Source organism: Talpa occidentalis, unplaced genomic scaffold (genome assembly GCF_014898055.3).
Source record: "Talpa occidentalis isolate TD23 unplaced genomic scaffold, MPIMG_talOcc4v2.1 talOcc4.2, whole genome shotgun sequence".
NCBI lineage: Eukaryota > Metazoa > Chordata > Mammalia > Eulipotyphla > Talpidae > Talpa > Talpa occidentalis.
This window is the reverse complement of record NW_023602073.1, coordinates 74,488,049-74,511,478: the sequence shown is the minus strand read 5'-3', so window position 1 is coordinate 74,511,478 and position 23,430 is coordinate 74,488,049. Positions and strand designations below refer to the sequence as shown.

The 23,430-nt window shown below is 36.4% G+C and overlaps 1 protein-coding gene across 1 annotated transcript in view; it reads right to left on the bottom strand.

The window, feature by feature from the left end:
- The window catches only part of GFRAL (GDNF family receptor alpha like), a 42,008-nt gene that overhangs the window by 15,978 nt on the left and 2,600 nt on the right, over nucleotides 1-23,430 (bottom strand). Inside the window, exons 2-4 of the mRNA XM_054698152.1 lie at nucleotides 21,557-21,613; nucleotides 20,607-20,937; nucleotides 16,147-16,307 (exon numbers count right to left, since the gene is read on the bottom strand). Of these exons, the coding sequence (XP_054554127.1) occupies nucleotides 16,147-16,307; nucleotides 20,607-20,937; nucleotides 21,557-21,613 (549 nt within the window). The remainder of the gene's footprint in view (nucleotides 1-16,146; nucleotides 16,308-20,606; nucleotides 20,938-21,556; nucleotides 21,614-23,430) is intronic.

The following is a 23,430-nucleotide window of genomic DNA, read 5'->3' as shown; positions in this document are numbered from 1 at the left end:
AAGAACAGTCTTTACCTTGGAGATAGAAATGCTCCCCTCCACCCCACTTGGGGGAAATCAGGTACTAGAATAAGATTTTATTATAATCTCTCCTTATTTATCATCCAGCAATCCTAACTTCAAGTTCATTTCATTTTCAAAAATGTATGAGATGCAACACCATTATCTCTTCTGGGATTTAACTTATACCCCAACCATTTAGGACCAGATCTTTTTTATTCATAAATGACTTCAGGTTGTATTATAATACAAGATGAATTTTCCATCTGTTTTGTCACTTTACATAAAACTACAAAGACATAATGAAAATTGGAAATAAAAATAAGCTACTAGTAAAAGTAGACAATAGAGTGTAGGGAGGAATAGGATAGCAAGGTGGAAAGAAGCCAGACTTTAGCTTGGCTGCAAGCCACAGATTCAAGTCCCTCTTCAAAAATTTGCTAAATATATGACCTGGAATAATTTTTTCAAAAACTCTTTTGTGCCCCACTTTCCAATTCTATTAAATGAGGATAACTGGCTTTATGTGGCTGATTGTGAGGATTAAATGAGACATAACATATAAAGTATCTTGCAGAAGGTAGACATAAAATAGAAGTCAGAATTTTATCATTAGAAAAGTATGTTCTGATTGTGATTGCATATAAGTTTTAAGTATGGAACATTTAAAATTAAATATCCTTAGGCCTCATCACTATAACTTTTGATTTAATAGGTTAAGGGGAAGTGAGGTACAATACTAGACATTCATACTCTCAGAAAGCTCTTTAACACACTTGCAATGCACACTCAGGATGAGGAACCATTGGTAGAGCATAGAAAACACATGATCTTGGAGATGAAAGAAAGAAATCAGATGATAAATTGCATTATAGTAGACTTTGTGGAATAGAAGTAATTATGAGAAAGAGAAGGGAAGAGTTTGGCGGGGGGGTTCTGTTTAATGGATAAAAACCTTTGAAAAATCAGCTACTGGTAGAGTAAAAAATAGGGCTAGTAATTACTAGGCCAGCTTTACCAAATTTAAGAAGAAGTTAATTGGATTAGTAGGGTGTATCCACCTCAAAAGTTCCCTTGCATGGCCTCCCTAGTGGCTCAAGGGGTTAAGCACTGCGCTATGAAGCAATCCGCAACCTCTGCAGCATGAGTTCGATCCCCAGCCAGGCAGAGAGAAACCCTCATGGTGAAGAGCAGACCTCTCCTGTCTTGCCTGCTGCTCCCCTCAGCAGCGTATTTCAGTCGGTCTGACTGTTCTGTTCTCCACTGTCTCTGGTGAATCCTCTCGCCCCCTGCATCTCTGGCCTGTACCCCAGCTCTTGTATGCATAAATAAATAAATCCTTTTTTTAAAAAAAAAGTTCCCTTTCAGCTTCCTGGAAGCATTAAAAGAACAAAACCAATTAAAAGCAACAATATTTCCATTGTAGGGGAGGGAAGTAAGAATGGAAGTTTGGGTAAAAAAAAATCAGTGAGTAAAATTGACTAGGGGGAAGCAGCCACAACATAGGAGTATTGCAAGCAGCTTTCAGGGTTACAGCCATATGTGTAGTGTGCACTTTCAACATAATAACTACCATATGTACTTTAACAAAATATCATTGTAAGTTTTAGGCTTTTGTATATGAAGAGTGTGTGAATAGGGATGCAGGTACTGAATCATGACTGGCCTGCAATCTTAAAACATCAACAGCAGCATCTTCCTACAAAGGCCCAGTGACACACAGCAGTGCATTACCAAGATAAAATTCTTGCAATTAGATTTACTTGGCTCCTCTTCTCAAATTGCCTTGACTCCCAACTAACATAGCTATACAATCAGGAACTAATGGGCTCTGGCATCTTTTTGTAGTTGTGCTGTTTTGGAAGTCTCTATCATATGCTTAGTCTGGCCACCTGGAGGTGGTACTAACGCTGTAGTAAAACATCAGCCCCAGAGTTCTGGCAAATTCTAGCATAATGGGAGTTGGAAAAGCCTCAGTGGCAACCAAAAGAAGACATCTCACCCTAAACCAAAAGCCCACAGAAAGGAAAAGGACAATGAGGAATAGTCTCTGTCACAGAAACACACTTGCCTCAATCACATCAGCAAGCACTCACATCGTGACACTAAGTGGCCTTCCTCCATTTCTCATTCTTTTATCTAGTTTGGAAACTGCATTGATTTCTAACAGAAGTCCCAAATAATGGCTTTCCAAAAGTATTGGATAAGAAAAATAAAAATTATTACCATGGTGCACCCACAGTCTACCACCAGAGCCCATTGTACTCCCATCCTACCCCTCTTTGATCTTGCTTCTCCCCCTCTGGATTCCTTGGTTCATAGTAAGCTTTCAAGGTTAAGTTTTTAAGTTTGGCTTTATTTGACACTTGGTTTAATTCCTCTTTATTCCACCTATAAGTGACACCATGCAGTATTTATCTTTCTCCTTGGTGGCGCAAGAGATTAAGCACCACACTATGAAGCAATCTGCAGCCTCTGCAACACGAGTTCAATTCCCAGCCAGCCAGAAAGAAACCCACATGGTGAAGAGCAGATCTCTCCAGTCTCACCTGCTGCTCCCTTCAGCAGTGTATTACAGTCAGTCTGCCTGTTTTCTGTTCCCCCCTGTCTCTGGTGAATCCTCTCACCCCCCTTAACTCTGGCCTAACCCCAGCTCTTGTATAAATAAATAAATCTTTTTTGAAAAAAAAGTTCCCTTTCAGCTTCCTGGAAGTATTAAAAGAACAAAACCAATTAAAAGCAACAATATTTCCATCATAGGGGAGGGGAGCAAGAATAGAAGTTTGGGTAAAAAAACAGTGAGTGAAATTATTTCACTTAGCATAGTGCCTTTCATTTTGCTGCAAGTGGCACAAATTTCATTTTAATTGCCGAGTAGTATTCCATTGTGTGTGTGTGTGTGTGTGTGTGTGTGTGTGTGTACCACATCTTTTTAATCCATTAATCCATTTTGGGGACTTATGTTGTTTCCATAGTTTGACTATTGTAAACAGTGCTGTAATGAACATGGGAATGCAGGTTTCCCTTCATATTAGTGTTTTTTAGTTCTTTGGGTAATACCTACAAGTAGAATTGCTAGGTCTTATGGCAGATCCATTTTTAATCTTTTGAGGAATTTCCATACTGTTTTCTGTAAGGGCTAGACCAGTCTAAATACACCAGAAGAGGGGATTCCATACTCCCAAAATACAAACAATGTACTGATGATGTAAACCAACATTACCTCAATTAAAAAAAAAAAAAAAACCCAGAACATTCTAGAGATGGATGTGTGGAATCACAATGTAAGTACACTAAACACCACTGAACTGGAAATATAAAAACTGTTAAAATGTTAAATTTAATGTTATATATATTTTATCACAATAAAAATGAATATTTAATTAAATCACTGGGAAAAAGTATATATGCCCATTCTCACAATTACTAGATATCAAATATTAGAACATTCCTGCAGTTTAGCTATTGAGATAATATTTACTGATTTTTGCCATGCTGTTAAGGGTTTTCTTAAATCCATGAAGAAAACCCTAGATGATTTGAGACAATTTGATTCTAACAGAAGATGAACAATTGTCATTATCATTAGATTTGAAACAATTTTCTATTCCTTGCTCACCAAACTCATCTAAGGATTTTCTATGTCTGTGTACCAAACCACTGATTTTTGTCAAAGGAGTCCACCTTTAAGATGATATCCCAGGGCCTCCCCGGTGGCGCAGCGGTTGAGCGCTGGGTTGCGAAGCTGCGCGCGGCCTCTGCGGCGCCGGTTCGATCCCCGGCTGCTCCCCGGCCACCAGAGGAGGGTCCCACATGGCGCGCAGACCTCTCCTGCCGCCCGCTGCTCCCCTCAGCAGTGTACTTCAGTCCTTCTGCCTGCTCTGCTCCCCGCTCTGGCTCTGGTGAATTCTCTCGCCCTCCCGCGCTTCTGACTGTACCCAGTGCATGTATAAACAAAAACAAACAAACAAACCAGCAAACAAATAAATAAAGCATGCCTCTATAAAAAAAAAAAAAAAAAAAAAAAAAAAAGATGATATCCCAGCATGTAGGTGCCAGGGCAATAACTATTAAGTGCCCACATATGGTGTTTTATGGGAATACATCTGATGATATTATATTGTTGTCACAAGAATACTTGGCTCTTTAAGGCAGGAATACACACGCTCATAATAAATATTTTATGACTTCACATACACAATCATGATGCACAGAAAGTATAAAGGAAAGACTGCTTATTTTATGCAGCTTTGGCACTAACTTCATTCCCAATTATAGGCAACCAGGGGATTGTATGAAGCCAATGAAAGCATAAGGGTGGAAAATGGAAAAGATAACACGATGCATTCACATACTGAAGCATGTTATTATTCAAATTGTAACAGTATTGTTTTGTTGTTTTATTTCCTTCCATGATCTGAAATGCTCCCTCCTTCTCTAGTAATGCCAATACGTGAGTTGTCTCACTCATCAATGGCAACTCTTTAATCTTTCTTTTTTGGCTCAGGGCAAACAACAAAGGTAGTCATAGATGATTCATACCATCTTTCATGTTCAGTGGCAGACTTTTTCCCTCCCTTAACTACACCTAAGTTTTTTTGGGTAGAGTTGGGAGAAAGTGAAGGTAGGAGACAGCTGTCCTGTTGTTTCTATTGAGGGCTGTACTTTAGTATTTCCAGATTACAGTGGTGTGAAGCATTTTCTGCAAAATAGAAAGCCAAGCCAAATTTGCTGGGTTTCAGGTCTGCAGACAAAATTTAAACCAGCTGTATTTTATTGGGAACTTTTGTGTGCAAGTAAACCTAGCAGTGAAACGAAAGCCGACGTTTGTCTCCGCTGGAATAGGCTACATCTTTAGGGCCTATACTCAACATCTGTTCCCTTGGGGAAAAGGTCCAAAGAGAAACCTGCCATATTATTCTTTAGAGTATCTAGTAGACTCTTAGCCAATGGAGGTGAAAGGTACAACCAGAAATGATGCCATTCTGAGTCAAGTCTTCAGACAGATGAGAGGAAACTGGGTCTCTTTCATTAATCTTATTTTCAATTACACAAATTATAATAGCTAATGATTCCCTAAACACAGTACAAAAAAAAAATCAAAAGTCAACACACACACATCATGTTCACTTAAACATAAACTCAAACAAGTGTGACAAATAATGTCCAACTTACAGGATTTGCAGAGGAAAAATCCCATATCATATTTTCAGTGTTACTTAAAATTATTGTGTTCCTTGACAAGCAAAAAGTCATTTTATAGATTTTCAAAACATAAGTAGTAGAACCAAGAATATGCCCTATAGGGAGTATTCCGTGAGCCTTGGATACATTATTTATAAATCTATTTGGAATTTAGTAAACAAAATATTCAAAGGCAATCCAACACTAGGCAAAACCCTTTTATTACAAATCTCAATTTAAAATCTCTGAAAAAAATTAAGTATTGTCCCAAGGGCAAAGGAAGAAATGATACAGAATTTCTTAAATTTTTAGTATAATCTTAAGAAGCAAAAAATTCTTGCAGACTGCTGGTCTTTTTAGCTCTTAAAAAGCACATTACTCCAAAGTGACCCTATCCACAAGGAGCAAGGGAGGTTTGTTGAAAATATACTGACCTCAAAGATATTGTCAGTCATCTAATCCAACAGTATTAAGCTACATCTTGTATTCAGAGATCATCTATTTCTGTGAAACTGTTTTGAAAAGTTGTATGTGAAGTCTGTGGAGAGGATAGCTGATTCCCTCCACAAAACCTGCTGTAGTTAGGGACTGAGCTCGCTTCCTAGCCCCAGGCTCTTTGTGTTACAACATCCTGCCTCCCAGAAAACAGGCTTTTGAAGGATTCTCTTGTTATAGACATACACGTTCTCTGGGAAGGGTAATATTTATAATCAATTGACATTTATAAATTTCATATGATTAGATGAAAGCTGTACATTGCAATTGTTACCGTCACAGTTTCTGGTACCCATGGCTGCTTGCTGAAATTCTGCTTCTGTTGCACCCTGTGTGATACCTGATCTGTTGCTAACTACTGGGTGCCCCAATCTCCTCTTGGATAAAAGAAATAGCACCTACTTTATATATTTCCTGTAAAAGCTCAGTTAACCAAGACATAAAATGAGTAGAATAACATCTCACACATAGTGAGCATGCAATCAGATCATAGGAACCTGAGTAAACAAAAGACAAGCTATGGTTAACTGCCTGTGAATGGATTTAAACTCATAAGTGATATCATATTTACTAAATGTTAATTTTAAAGATATTGTATCTCATATAGCTTTAGTTTTCTCCATGTTATTTCATAATGTGGAACTAAGGTTGCAAACAGAGACATGAAAATATTCCTTGCAGTTTGGAAGGAAAATTTTCAAGAGTTTGCACAGTTACCCCTGATACTAATAAAATTAATGCAATGCTTTAAATATTTGCTTCTGGCCATTAATCACTCACTCTGCAGTTTCTTTGGGGCAGGTAATAATGGGCTCAAAGAGAACCTCACTTGATAGCCACTATCTGCAGAAGTAATGTGAAAAATCGAATTAGGTGCATAAAAGAACATTTTTGATCTCTACCTCTTGTTTCTAAAGACTTGTGCTTTCCAGGATAGGCACAATTACACCATCAGAGAAGTTAGAGCATTCCATCTGGCCTACCCTAATTTTGACTTACTGCTATCCTTAGAGGTTAGACTAACTAGTGTGAAATTAAGGGGTCTGAGATTTTTCTATCTTGGCATTCTGATGTAGATTTCAACTATTAGAACAAAGTGTCTTGTAAATTTTCAAAAGCTACCAAGGCAAATAGGACTTAGTCAAATATATCCAGGTAGCATATCAGATGTTTAATCAAGTAAACTCATCTAGCCAATATTTCCTCCCTCACTGGTTGGTTATTCACCACAACAGAGCTAAAATTCACTCCCTGTGCAGCACATATTCTGCACCACTTTCTGAATATCATGTGTTGTATGCTGAATCTCAAGTGATGGCACTGTTGTGATGTTTTCTGCCTCGAGAATTTTATCCTTCAGATCAGTGGTTATCAATACAGAGAGCAAAACTGTGAGGCCAAGAAGAATTCCTCCAGGGATCCAAGTTTGTTTTGATGTTTATAACATGGCAATCTTGGTGCTAACACATATGGAGTATATTAATAATTATTTATACTTAATAAAAGGCAGGCATCACTTCACCATCCTTTAATCAAAACCAGTGCATCTCCTGCTATTGAATCTGAAAGCGTTTTACTTCATGAAGAGAAATGGAAGGCGATGAGATTTTTTGTAAGCAAGTTGCAACACATTTAAGAATCACTATTCTAGGCATGGTATCTCAAAATAACCAACGTTGAAGCTCCCCCAATGGAGGGTCAGAAGTGCATACTTATATTGACTATTCAAGAAAGAGAACACCAGTAGACTGATTTCATGAAAGAATCAGAGTGCTCTAAGCTAGTGTTTCTTAAAGTATGGTACCTGAACAAGCAGTTTCTGGCATACCTGGGAACTTCTTAGAAGTGCAAAAGCTCAAGTTTCACCTCAGATATAGTGAATCAGAAACCCTGGGATTAGGGACACAATCATCATGTTTAACAAGGCCCCCAGATGACTTCCATACAGTTAAAATTTGAGAACCAGTCCTTTAAGTCATTATCTCAAGAAATGCTTTTAGGAAATTATAAGTACATCTGCTTGAACTCTTTTGTAACAGTAATACATCTAGTGTCCGTGAAGAATAGAGTACTAAATTGACAGAATGCATCTGGCCAGTTTTGTTGGTGTAATTTTCAGGAGTGCTTATACATTAAATGTATAAATTATTTGATATATATAGATGGAAAGATAGATAGAAACATACATATATATATAATTAAATTATTTTTCCTTAAGACATTATTTAAGCTCATGCTATTCAAAGTGTGATCAGTTGGGAACTTTTTAGAAATTCAAATATCATTACATGAATTAACTTATGTAATCTTTGCTGCAGTGCTCTGGTTTAGGATTAAGTTTTCCATTTCACAGACAAGAAATTGAGGGACAGAGAAAATGAGTATCTGGTTCCTAGTCACTTACCTGGTAAGTGATTAAATCTTATTTGAACCCAGACATGCTGGTGCACATTGTCTCTCTAAGGCGGGAATCTAATAGGGCCCATCAGCACTTCCAATATTGCATCTGATTATTAGATTCATTGTCGATGATCATGGTTTTTGACCAAAAGGCAAGAATGGGGTTGTGAAATATGTGAGTGGAAGAAGTGGTCCTGTTTGTATTTTAAGTTTGAAGTCCAGTAAAATCTCAATACATTGATTTATCCCTGAGAACCATACCCAAAGAAATAGCCAGAATTGTAAGCCTATAAATTAAATGGCATAGAAACCAAAAGTTAAAGAATTCACTTTGAGCCTGAATTTTTATTTTGGGTGGTAACTAAAGTCAATCTAAATGAATGGTTTATTTGTTTTGATTATTCTTTTTTATTGCTAACTTATAACACACATGTCTGTTTTTTAAAGGATTCAAAAGAGTTTGCAAATAATGAAAAACAAGGTCCTAAAGGAATAATTACTAATTTCTAAGAGGAAAAAACATACATTTATAAGTGAGTGTCCATGAATTTGATGAACTACAAATTCACCATGGAGCCACTTTAATCCACAAAATACAAAATACTGGACTATTTAGAAGCTATGTTATAAATATGAATACAGAGTAGAGAAATGTGGTTGAATGTTCCTTGGAAAACCAAGAGACTTTTTTAGCACCTGGACTGAATTTGAAAGAAACTGAACTTGAATTAAAGTTTTGTGTAGAAACCAAGAAAAAGTCAGTGGCTTTGGCTAGATGAAGTGATTTATTTAAAGCCAAAATTTAACATAAAGCTCCTGAAATACTAACTTATATGAATTGACTATAAGAGAAGTTGGTGTGTGTGTGTGTGTGTGTGTGTGTGTGTGTGTGTTATAGAGAGAGAGATTGACTTGCAATAGAAATGCCTTTCACAATTTACTTATTTCACTGTTATATTTATACAGCTATTGATTAGATGAAAATAAAAAATAAACAAGAATTTACAAAGAGTTTGAGTCTATTAATCCATTTTTATAATCTTTAAAATTATTTTGCTAACAGTAAGTGTAAAATTTTATGCTGTTCATACATAAATATAAAACTATATATTATGAACCTCCATACATATATGATTGTGTTTAAAGGGCTTTCTATTAAAACACTCACTAATGGAACATTAATTTTAGATCTAGATATTGCTGGAAATAGATGAAATGATACAAGGCAAGAGTAAATGCAGCCAAATAAATAATCTACCCATTGAATGCAGACAGTATGAATAAAAGTCTTACTAGTAATGTTGATATCGTATACAACACCTCAATACACAGAAAGTTGATAAATAGGGCTACAAAAGACAAACTAAATGGGGGAAATAGGTATGAATTAGAAGGGCTCTTTTCCTAAGTGGCTATAGAAGACTTCTTAATAAGTTTATACACATTTTAGGAATTTTATGTTAATGCTGCACAAAATTCAGCTAGTTCTACAAGTATATTAGGAGAATCCTCTTTACTTCATCCGTATTATGAATAGGCAGAGCTAACCATATGATACAGATCATTAGAGACACAGACACATTTAAGAGCAAAATATAGACTTGATCATTTACAGTATAGACACCTCCCAGGGATCAACAGTAAAATAGTTCCTATTACGTAGACTTTTTGAAAGTAGATCTATCAAGAGTAAAAGTGTTAGAAAATATAGGGGTTTGAAATGTTTTTATTAAAATGGGCACTAGCAACCTAGTCTTTAAAACTCCTAATTCTTTTGCGCAAATATTTGAATTGAAAATTCCAACTTAAGTGGAAACACAAATAGTGAGGCTCTTAATATGGAAGCTGTATTATTAAGAGAGTTCTAATAAGGGAAAGAAAAACAATGGTATTCAGAAGACAGTGCTGCCAAAGAAGCGGAGTAGACATTGGTTCATTCATTCCTTATTTCATTCATTCATTCACTTTTATTGCATGGCTAATATGCACCAACTGTGTGTTTAGGCAGTAGGGGAAGCAGGCCACCTTGAGAGCTGTGTGGTATTAGTGTTGCCTTTCTGAACACAGAAGGTTCTCATTTTCTGAGAGGTGTGAATGAAAAGAGACTCCAGGACCTATGACTGGTGACCAGGTTTTTCCCACATGAGGATTAGAGCAATGGTTCCCAAACGTAGATGAAAATCAGAACCACAAGGGTGAGTTGTTTTTTCTTTCAGTACAGATTTCTGAGCTCCACCCCAGTCTCACAGAGGTAGAATGACTAAGGTTAGGATCCCACATCTATATTTGAAACCAATTCTCTGGGTATATCTGAGAATTAGCAGGTTGGAGAACCAAAAACTCAGTATTGAGCTTCTCAGTATTTTGGGGTTGTCTTCATGATCAACATACTTTTCACTAATAATGCAAAGATTTTTTTTTTCCTTGTAGAGTTGAGGAACCAGCTGAGTTTAATGAAACATTAACACAGAAACTCCTAAAAATGTATGTGGACTTTTAAAATACTTTTAAAAACCCACATTGTCCAGTCCTGAATCCAAAAACAAACCCAGGGTTTTTTAAAGGCAAGGTAATTGTAGCATGAAGTGGAATTTTTCTATGTAACAAGTACTGTATACACATAATATCATTCAATTCTTGAAATGAATATGGAGTTTCTGGCAAGTCCAAATAGAGAATCATATCACAGAGCCCTCAGTTCTAGGGCAAGGCAATGAAATCTATAGTGGAGGACCATTTGCCATTTGATATGCAGCTCCTAACATGCTTCTGGGGATTAACAAATCTACTAAATAATTGCTTCCTAGAATGGTGAAAACAGTGCTAGCTGTGAGCAACAACTGCCATGCCAAAAATCCACTTAGAGGTTTAAAAATCAATCACATTCTCTAGCCCAACTCTAAAGAGTTTGAAAATGCAACAGTAAAAAGATAAAGTTTAGAGTAGCAAATGGAATATTTCACAATATCTACAAATAATTATAACTAAACCTAGGTGAGCAAATTATTGAGATGTTATTTTTATTGAAAAAATAATAAAATATATCAAAAGACATCAAAGAAAATCGACACCCATGTATTAGAAGGTGCAATGTCATTTAAAAATTAAGACAGATGTCTGCTCGTGGTTGCAGGGTGGGGGAGTGGACAGGTGGTGAGCATCAAAGGTAGGGTAGGGAGCTGAGTATGCACCTGTCCCAGGGAAATGGCAGGAAGCAGGAATGCATATGCATTGAGACTCCAAGCTCCCCACATAAACTCTACTGGACATCATTTACAAACACAAACTTAAAGATAAATTAATATTGAAGTTAGGAATTAATCTGTAAGTAAGGAATGACCTCTGCCACTATCTTGGTGATCACTGAAGAACATGAAGCCAGAAGCTCTGGGTGCTTCTGTGCACTGAGCTCGATGTGACAGCACTGGCCAGAACCTGCTGGTTGGTACCCTGACACCTAAGTCCTGTCTCCTTATAATAATTTTATTATTTCATTGGGAATAAGAAATTTTAATCTCTTGGTTATTCTTATCTTTAGTAAAGATGGAGAACTGCTACCCCAGAAAATATCATAGACATGTGTGACAGGGAGTGTATGGTTGGTGAATTGTGTTAGTAGAACAAATAATATGATATGGAAGGTCACTTAAAAAATCTTCAAAAAGGGTATCCATAGTGGCATAGGGGTTAAGTCTCAATGCTATCATGCTTCCACTGCTGCAGCCTGAGTTCAATCCCTTCCAGGGTGCTAACCCACATAAGGTGCAACAGACCTCTCCTATCTCGCCTGCTGCTCCCCTTAGCAGTGTATTTCAGTAGATCGGCCTGTTCTGCTCCCCACTCTGTGTCTGGTGAATCCTCTTACCTCCTCCCCACACCTCCGGCCTACACCCAATTTTTCGATGTATGAATAAATAAATCTTAAAAAAGACTTCAAAAATATGGTAATATTCTATTTCTTAGCTTGAATGGCAAATACCACAATTTCACATATTATATTTACATTACAAAATTTCTTTAGTATTAATCACTTTAACAACAAATATTTTTAAATGGCAATGAAAATATCCAGTTGAGGGCCTCCCTGGTGGCTCAAGGGGTTAAGTCTCAGCATTATGAAGCTGTCCACAGCCACTGCAGCATTTCAATCCCTGGCCAGGGAGCTGGCCCACATGGCATAGCAGATCAGTCCTGAATCGCCTGCTGCTCCCCTCAGCAATGTATTTCAATCTGCCTGTTCTGCTCTCTACTCTGTCTCTGGTGAATCCTTTCACCACCCCCCACCTCCGGCCTATTCCCCAGTTCTTGTATGCATAAATAATAAAAATAGATCTTAAAATTTTCCCTCCTTGACAGAGATCACAGAGATAGTGGCAGAGTGGTTTTTTCCTATCTTAGAGGAACAGGGTACAGTTAAGTAGAGAACCCTACACCCCAAGAATCCTGTGGTTTGAGGCCAACCCAGAAAACCTCTTGGACTTGAGAGACCAACAGAATGCAAAGAGGAGAGTTACTCCTCATTCAGCAGGAGGAGGGTATAAAGAAATGCCTGGAGGTTGCAGGCTCCATGGTGTGTCATTGCTCAGGTTTGTACAGTAACTGGTTTCTGCCCTCGGGTGTACACCCCGTAGTTCTACCACCACCACATCACCTGTGAACCATCACCATTGTCCCTTGTGCTCTTCCCTCCCTGTTTGACCTTCCACCCTGCCCTACTGTATGCCTCAGATGTATGGTCAACTTGCTAATTTTTTCTTTTTCTTGGCCTTTTATTCAGTTTTTCTATATTCTAATTAGAAGTGAAACCATCCAATATTTATTTTTTTTCCTTTAATTCTATAAACCTGTCTCTTGAAATGCCTACTTTTAGTAAGTAATGTTTAAAGAGAAAACCTCATAAGGTTTTTTTCTTAATAGGTGAGTGAAGAAAATTGAACTAGTTTTGTTTTTCTAAAATATTACACAGTACACCAATTTTTATGATTTTTTAAATTCTATTGCTACTATTTCTCCCTCAATAATTTTTTTGTGTTCTGATACAGTTATTGTTATACTATAGGCTCTGTTATAGTAGCCCAACACTATGAAAATAAAACATAATAATAATTTAAAATGCATAGGAAAAAAACAGGCTTGGCACTAGAATTATATTCCTTGGACTGATATTTTTAGAGAATTTATTCCCAAGAAACTGAATTATTACTAAACTATAGAATCTACTTTTTTGCTTTTTGCCTAGATACCATTTAGTATGGAGAAACCACTTATAAATAACCATAATATTGTAAAGGTATATATTGCTGTTGGTTTATTTTATTAGCGATTTCCTTCTATAATGCTGTACTATTATGAGTCTTTTATTATATCTACCTTTAGTTTCAACAGAATGAGCCATCTAATATTAAGCAGAAAGGAAGTTATATACAGATATGACTCAACATAGATAATGCTCCATTTTTCCTCTTCTATCATGATTTCAATTAAAATATATGTGTAGTGTTAATTATAGCATTATGGAAATTCAGCAGAGTGTTCTGTTTGAATCAAAACCATAAACTCTGTTTATTACTGAATACATGACAAATCACAAGTTAGGTCATGGGTTAATGTGTATCTCTTTAGAATTTATAAATAATTAAATGTGTTTATCTGTATATAGTTCAATAGCTAGAGATATAAACCAGAAAGCGTGCCCAGTGGACTACGGGTACTTGTTGGTGGGTGTGGCATGGTATTATACATCTAAAGAGGTGTGAACTTGTATCTCTGATTCACACACATTAATATAAACCAATATTATTTCAATAAAAATACATTAAAAACAGGAAAAGACTAAAGATATATACATATGTGTGTGTGTCAGACATTTTTCATAAATACAAAAATTTGATTGTGATGAAGCAGTAAACCCCTATTGTTTCTTTTTGGGAACAGTGTCTACAAGTTTGGTAATCATAAGTAAGGGCCTATCTCCTTTGATTGTTGAGTAGTATTCCATTGTATGTATGTACTACATCTTATTGATCCACTCGTCTATCCTGGACCATTTTGGTTGTTTTCATATTTTGGTGATTGTAAATAGTGCTGCTGCTTCAAACAAAGATAAACTCATGTCATTTGTGACAATATGGATGGAACTGGAAGGGATTACCCTAAATGAAATAAGCCAGAAGGAGAAAGCTAAATACCAATATTCATAGTTCACTTATATGTGAAATATAGAGAAACCGAACAAAAGAGTACACAAAGACAAAGCTTAAAACGAGCCCTTGAAAACTGACCATAGATCTAGAGCATCCAGCATAATATGAGAAGGGGAGGAGAGAAAAAAAGGGGTGGAGTAAATACAACAGACTATGGTGGAGGATTATGGGTGATTTGGTGGTAGGAGAACTACAGTGACCATATCTGAGGGAAAAATTCTTTATTGTAAAAAAAAAGAACAAGGATGTGAAATAATAGTATTTCAATAAAAATAAATACATAAAGCAACTAAGGACCTATGGACCCCAAGATGTTTTGGTACTTGGATAATTTAACAAACTAATGGTAAAGATGGAAAGTGGAGAGGTCTTGAAATAGTGTATGAGCATAGATTTTTCTACAAGACTCACAGACAAATCCCTTCTACTACTTGCTTACTTTGAGATTCTGCATAAATTATTTAAATTCCTAAAGCTCAGTTATCTTATTCTTAAAATAGAAAAAATAGTATTTTCAGGGCCTCCCTGGTGGCACAAGGGGTTAAGACGCGGCCCTATGAAGCAATCCACAGTCACTGCAGCATGACTTCAATCCCCTGACAGGGAGGTGACCAATATGGAGCAGCAGACCTCTCCTGTCTCCCCGCTGCTCCCCTCAGCAGTGTATTTCAGTCGATCTGCCTGTTCTGCTCCCTACTCTGTCTCTGTTCTGCTCTCTGAATCCTCTCACCCCCCATATTTCTGGCCTGTACCCCAGATATTGTATGTATAAATAAATAAATATTTAAAAAATAATAATTTCAGAAAATGCATTTTCCATTCCATCATTTCAGGTAGATCAGCAGACTTACTAAGGACCAAGGGAAGGAAACCAAGGATAAAATGCTTTATGTAAGTCAGGACAGGTATAGACTAGGTTGTTACATTATCGTCCCTGTGAACATCCTACCTCGAATAAACACATCCTTGTATGGCCCCTTCCCACAGTGACTCTGAACTTGGCCTTGTGACTTGCTTTGTCTAGAGAGAGGTTAGCAAATGTAACAGAAGAAGCACTTGAAAAATACTTATGCATTGCTGCTTGGCTTCTAGGAATGCTGTTGTTACCATGTAAGAGTCCCAGTGTGTGCTGCTGAAGAGGCTGCATTGAGAAGAATTGTGCATTACCAGCCAATGGCACTTGCTGAACCCCATCTTGGACCACCCAGTTGCAGTTGTGCCATCAGATGACTGCAGCAACATGAGAGACCCCAGGCAAGACCGTCAGATGAATCACCCAACTGAGCCAAATCTAATGTGCAGTATTGTGAGAAAATAAATGGTTATTTCAAGCCTTTAATTTTTGACGTGGCGGTATACTCACAATGGCTACCTAATACATTCTGTTATCTGGTAGGATAATCCCATTATGCCACTGATACTGAACTCAATGAATTACAACTAAGAGTAATCAATCATATAAATTAAAAACATGCACTGCTTGCTAATAAGAAAGCAAAGCAGCAAATGCATAAAATATAGCCAGAAACCAGATTTTAAAAAGCAATTGTAGGAGCCTCCCTGGTGGCACAAGGGGTTAAGCACTGCACTATGAATGAAGCAATCCACAGCCTCTGCAGCAAAAGTTTGATGCCTGGCCAAACAGGGAGCAACCCACATGGCACAGCAGACCTCTCCTGTCTCGCTCGCTGCTTCCCCCAGCAATGTATTTCAGTCAGTCTCCCTGTTCTGTTCCCGACTCTGTTTCTGGTGAATTCTCTCACCCCCCTGCATCACTGGCCTGTGCCCGGGCTCTTGTATGCATAAATAAAAAAAAAATCTTTAAAAAAAAATTGTAAGCATCGAGTTGCTTTGGTGAACTTACCGAAACAGGATCCACTATGAAGCAGGTGCTGAAAAATATGGCACAGAGATTCTTCACTTTGGGCAACAGGCCTACAGGTGCACTGCATTTGAAGGACTGTCCCCAAGGTACCAATATAAGCAGCTTTGCAGTCATCACTTCCCGAACAAGTGAGGTCCTGCCTGTTGAAGGAACCGATGCAGGTCTCATCTTCCTGGCACCTGCTAGTGACATTCTGCCAACATTTTGACAGAAATGTTTTATAGCGTTTCCTAGAATAATTAAAATGGAATTAATCTGTGAATAATATTATTTCTTATTAGTATTTGTTGCTGCCCTACCCAATGAAAGACTGCATGAAACCAAATGACGTCTAGCTGTTGTTACAGACCTGAAGATTAAATTTGTATATCCAAACATCCCAAAAGAGTGTGGAAGAAAAATTAGTGAAACCATGTGGATTATTTTCCTTTTGTGATAAAAGGCATTGGCTTCATTTAGGATTCCCTGTCTGATTTTTTTTCTTCATTGCTATTTTATTTCAATGAGTGATGATTTGCAGTATGAACTACTTAGGAGATTTCTTAGCAATATTTTTGAAACGGTATGTGCTTTTGTGACCAATAGTTGGCTAGCATTTACCTATTGTCTCACACCAAGTGATTTCAGATAATGCTCTTGACTATTGGAGCCAGTATTCCTACAGGACAGGGGTGTGCTGTTCTTTCTCAGCATTGCTAAGCAGACTTACTAAAATTTACTCAATGATTTGAGTTTCTCTGGCAGCAACAGCTAATTTAAAGCAAATCATTATGAGTTCACCTAATAACCAGGATAATCTACTAGATTCACATCCATTCATGACTTTTCTGAGCATGTCTTTGATTCTTTTTTATTAGCTTTGAATAAACATCTGGATAATGTACAATAGTTTCATTTTTGAAATATTCACATTAAGAAGATATTCTCAGAGAAGCCAGACATTATGCTTCCTTATTAATATTTATCACTTAAAATTATGTTTTACCTTTTCCTTGAATAGGTTACCATCAAACATGCATGAAAAACCCGATATATCCATTTATCACAAGCTTGTTCCTTCTCATGATTTTATTTTGTTTAAAATGAAAATCCACATTAATTTTAATAGTTCATATTTAAATTATCTTCAAGGAATAATTTTTAATACAATGTCAAGTATTAATTTAAAAATGTTTATTTAATGAAGTACTACATTTTTGAGTATATGATTTTGAGACCAGAACGAATTATGTTCCTTTAATGCAAGGGATATACATAATGTTTAAGGGATATACATGTTTCACCTACATGTGAGTGTTCATTTAGATTGAGATTTCATTTATTCTTTTAAAAAATATGTTTAGCTACATTTAAGTTGCATGATTTATTTCCTGCTCATATAAGTCATTTCATTCAGAAAAGTAGTGGTAAAATTTTTCAAAAATGAAGAACCAAAGGAGATAAAATTAAATATTAAAATGTCATAAAAGTACTTTGACATACTAGTTATCCAAATCATTTGAAGTTAAAATTATGACTTGATTTTAAAATTGAACTTTTTAAAATTTAAAAAGCTAAAAAAATTTTAACTTTTATATAGATTTATGTTTTGTACTTGAAATGTTTTGATAATTATGATTTTGCCATTCCTATTTTCTTATTATCCCGCAATTTTAAATTTTGATTTATTACTCAAGCAAATGAATAAAAGAGCAATTATTTTTAATGGATCATTTTGCTTAACATTTTTTGCTATTAATTAAAAGTTACATAACAAAATGTAGGAGAATGCACTCTGTATAACTCTGCTCACGTAATGATTTATATTTTCCTTTGTGATCTAATATGTAGTCAAACTTTATAAATATTAAATGATAATTAAATGTACATATTGTAGACTTTCATTTTTAAAGATAGAACTGTTTTTTAAGTAAATAGCTTTCTTCACATTTTCTTGAGCTCATATGTAAGGAACTCTGATGTATTATCATTTTCTTTAAGTTCTTAAACATTTATAATGACCAAATATAATCTCATCACCCAGGGTGTATTTGTGTTGAACACAGTTGAAAATGGAAATTATATTGCCTTCTTGGCCTTTTCAATTAAATAAAAGAGTCTTAAAACATATCATGAATTGAGAAATCTGGAACATGGACAGAAATTTTATTTCAAAGCTCAAGTGCCTTGCTTTGTCCTATGCACAGACTCTGCTGCAAAAATGGTAAGTGACAAGGCCTTAAAAGTTACTGAAGTAGTTGTTTTACACTTGAAGAATTTTTTTCTATTTGAATTACATTAAAATAACACAAATGCCAGAAATCTTCCTAAGGAAAAATTTGCTTGAGAAAATGACAGGAATTACATTTGTATCATGACTTCAAATATTGCATAATATTTCTATTACACAAAGTAGTCCTGAAGAGATTATTTGTAGTGATAAAAGAAATCAAAGACGCCCATGTGCTTGCTCATGGAACTAATCTCTGAAACACAGAAATTATGTAAGAGTTGTGTGTGTGTGTGTGTATGTGTGTGTATGTACATCAAAACATTATAAAAATTAACTGCAAGATAAAAGTGTAGGGAAGCGAGAAACATATGACAAACCTTGCTTTGAGTTATCACATACAAATCTACTCCTCCACACTAAATGTTTATTTTAATCTTTAAGTGAATTTGCTATATATGAATGTTATTCATTTAAATAACATTGAATGAAACAGTCCCTGATAGAAGGCACTGAGCAAAAAATTAATATAAGAATTAACTCCCAAAGAAGTAAAATATGAATCCAAAGATTATACAATTCTATGTTGGTTAAGTTCCTTTAACATGGCAAACTCAATGTGACACAGAGTTTTGATTCATCAAATTTATTTAGTATTCCTACTCTTTCCTCTACCTTATTACTCTAGTCCAAAGAGACTCGCTCAACTTTGGATTTCTTACCACAAAAAAAAGATAAGTTTATCTTGAATATATAAGGCAGTGTGTTAATGAAAACTGTACTGCGGAAAAGAAAATCCAGAATTTTGGATTAGATTTATGATTTATGAGTGGAATTACCTGTGAAAGTATAGTCTAGTCTTAACAATCAAAGTGGAAGTTGTAATAAGTGAGCCAGATCATTCCTACCTCTGCTCAAAAATCCACAAGTACCTGTGCTTTGCACTTGGAGTAAAAATGAAAATTTTAGTATCCCTAAAGGATCGAGACCTGCTGGGAACCCATCCAGTTAAATCTGTAACTACATCTCTGATTGCTCTTCCCCTTGTACACTCTACTTGTTTTTCTAACATGCCAAGCATATTTCCTCCTCAGAATTGGCTGGTTTGTTTGCCTGATATTCTTCTTTCAGATAGTTCCTGAAAAAGCCTCATTCCCTCACTTCTTCAAGTCTGATAAAATGCTCCCTACTGGGACCACCCTATTTGCATTGCAACTCTTTCTGCCATTCAATTTCTTTATTTTGTTGGGGGTGTGTGTGTGTTTATCTCCAAAGCACTCATCACCTTAAAATATAATACACATTTTCCTGACTTATTATCTGGCTAACGTCATTAGAGTATGAACTCCAGGGCACAAGCATTTTTGTTTCTTGCATACTGATGCCTAGAGGAGTAGAGCAAATTGATACATTTAATTTAGATAATCAAATAAATGACTAATACCATTCCTTTAAGGTATGAAATTAGGAGGAGGAGAATGGGTATGTTTGTGCATCAAGGCAGGCATGTGTGCTGGGGATGTCCAAAAGGTATTAATACTGGGCCTCCCCTGGTGGCGCAGGCAGTTGAGAGCCGCGCTGTGAAGCTGCTTGCAGTCTCTGCAGCACCAGTTGGATCCCAGCCAGCCGGCAAGGGTCCCACATGACGTGGCAGCCCTCTCCTGTCATGCCCGCTGCTCCCCTTAGTAGTGTATTTCATCAGTCTGCCTGTTCTATTTCCGCTCTGTCTCTGGTGAATCTTCTCACCCTCCAGTGCATCTGGCCTGTACCCCAATTCTTGTATAAATAAATAAATAAATCTTTTAAATGAAAAGGTACTAATACTGTCTTCTCCTTCCTAGTCTCCAGCCTAAGGCAGAAAGGGTTTATGCTGAAGTTTGTCAAAATTCTATGACTTTATCAGTCTAATGTCATCATACCAAATAATCCAATGGTGACATGTCAGGCCTATTAACCAGTTCATTACTCTAACTTGAATATATAGTTTTAATGATACCCTAACTCTGATATACTGCAATATTTTTATTCCAAAATACATCCTACACTAGAATTTCAAAAATTATATAACACATGCACGACAGATTCAAATATCTGAATTGTCTGGCCCTGTTTACATCATGCTGGATGATGGTGGGAACTCTAGCTAATGTAATGGGATCAAGTGTTAGAACTGGACTGTAACAAATAAGGTGCCGAAATAAGAAAGTAAGGTATGTGTGTTTTTACTCACCTGCATAATTCATCATGTCGGCAGCTGTGAATTACATGGAGGCAAGTAGGGGGTGGAACTATGTTCACTGCACATGGCTTGCTGTGAAGAGCTTCTTTGGACTGTTGACAAGGTATATCAGATTGAGCACAGTCACAGAAAGCCAACATCTGGGCAATGTTAAAAGGCATGTTTTGATAGAAGAACCGTATGGCTGCTTGGCAGTGTTTCACATCACACAGATTTCCATTTGCTGAGCAAGCTTTAAGGTAGGGGGCCAACTGAGCATTACAGACCACATCCCCTACGCACGCCTCTGTCACTTCCAAACAGGACTGGATCCCTTTGGTTTCTGAAAACAATGGCATACCCATCATGAAGAGTAAATATAAGCTGGACATAGAGAATCTGAAAAACACTATTTAAAGTCCATGAGCTAAGTAAAATGATGTATCAATGTGCTATTTTTGGCAAGCATTACTTTTTTTTTTTTTTAGAATAAGTATAAATTTACTGAGACCTGAATAGTGGGCTATTTGAATCATCTTTCATCTATATGGAATATGTTTTGTGATCCATAAATGATGGGAGTATGTGGGGCCAAACTGAGCTGAAGGAAAAATTCTTGAGTTCATGTTTCTCAAATGTAAACAATAAATCTTCAGAAATCACATCTAAGCTATATAACTTATGGTGAGTTCATTGGCTTGAATCAAAATGATTCTTGTTCTATTGTGCTTTTGCATTGGGGAAATCTTAAGTATAGTTTTCACATATCCATAAATACATGATGAATGGGCAAAGCAGTCGCTTTGATACATTAATGGAAGAAATGCAATGGTTTTGTTGAATTTTGTAATACCAGAACCATTACAAAGCCACTAAATTATCTATTAGTCTATGGTTAAGAAGTCTAGTAACTACATTTAAAATTACATTGTCTAGTGTCTATGACAATTTTTAAACATTACCATGATAGGAAAGAGTACTTAGATTCCACTTGAATTTATTATCCTCTTTCATGTTATCTAGAAGGAAAACAAAGAGACTATTTTATTAAGTGAACATTTTTCTTAAATGAGAATAGGGCTATATTTATAAATGAGTAACCAAGCAAAAATGCATACAAGCTCATGCAACACTTATTTAACTCTTGATATACAAAATTAGTGAGGTATGAAGAAAAATAAATCTCTGAAATATCATTCCAGTTAAACAGATCTGCTCTAAGAATTCAGTTTCTTGAAGATTTAAACAAATGCTAACGACTAGGCTATGTGCACTGACATAAACAAAAACCCTCTCTGGGGAGAAAGACCAAGAGGAATATTGCCTGAACAGGAAAAAAATGTTCTTCCCTGTTGGATCTTAATTAGATAGAAATGCATTTTAAGGCCCTATTTCTAGGGCCTTCCCTGGTGGCACAGTGGTTGAGCGCTGGGCTGCGAAGCTGCCCGCAGCCTCTGCAGCGCCAGTTCGATCCCTGGCCACCGGCAATGATCTCACATGGCACAACAGACCAATCCTGCCGCGCCCACTGCTCCCCTCAACAGTGTATTTCGTCAGTCTGCCTGTTCTGTTCCCTGCTCTGGCTCTGGTGAATTCTCTCACCCTCCTGCACTTCTCACTGTACCCAGTGCTTGTATAAATAAATAAATAAATAAATAAATAAATAAATAAATAAATAAATCTTTAAAAAAAAAAAAAAGAGACTATTTCTACCTCTGATTATCTTAGCCTCCTAGAGTTTTTAGGAATTATAATTACAGAATTGTTGATCCTCACTGAAGGATGTGTACTCCATAGCCATCTACTTCTAAAATCATTTATGCAGTATTGGCTGAGTCTTAGGTTCATAAGCCAAATGTCAAGCTGATGAGAGCATCTGTAGTCTCATGTCATTGGGACTGTCATTTTCTACCACCGTCTGGCAGGAAATAAACACATATAAGCAAACCAAAGTAAGATAAAAGGACATCAACAGACATAGGCACAATATGATGGGGAATAGTAGGATCATATTTTCATTTTCAAATAAAAATTTAGTTTTAGCCCTTGACTAATGATTAGGATATTAACTTCTATTATGACATGTGTCTCTTCACAATTCCACTTGTCCTCATTTGTGCTTCTATATTCTTTGCCCATCTTCTGCATGTATATGAAGGCACAATTGTAAGAAATTTATTTCTATTACCAGGTTTAGAGTCTTTCTAGATTTTTTATATTGGTCTAACTATTCTCACTATGGTGGCTTTTCATTCTCTACTACCTTTTTTTCAGATTTTTATTTTTGCATACAAAAATAAAAGAGAGGGTGGTGGTGAGAGGATTCACCAGAGACAGAGTAGGGAGCAGAACAGGCAGATCTGCTGAAATACACTGCTTTAGGGGAGCAGTGGATAGCTCCCTGGCCAGCTGGGGATTGAACTTGTGCTGCAGTGGCTGGTGATAGCTGCATAGTGCTGTGTCTTTAAACCCTGCTCCACCAGGGATGCCCTTTACTACATATTAATACCTCTGCTTTGGGACTGATTGGTATGGCAGTGCCACTGACTAAAACATATTCACAAAATTATCACTGAATAATAAACTATCTATATATTAGTCTGATATTATAGCATTATATATATATATACACACACATACACACACATAATATAAGTGTAGTCACACATTTACAACCCCCACCCCCTCCAGAGGATATTTTAAACTGTAGCTTAATTACTGAGGAAGAACTAAAGGGCAGTATGTCTTGGGGGTAAGCAGAAGCATGTCCCAATCAGAACTACATTTGAGTTATAAAATCATATACATCAAAAAAATGGATACTGTTTCCTTTTAT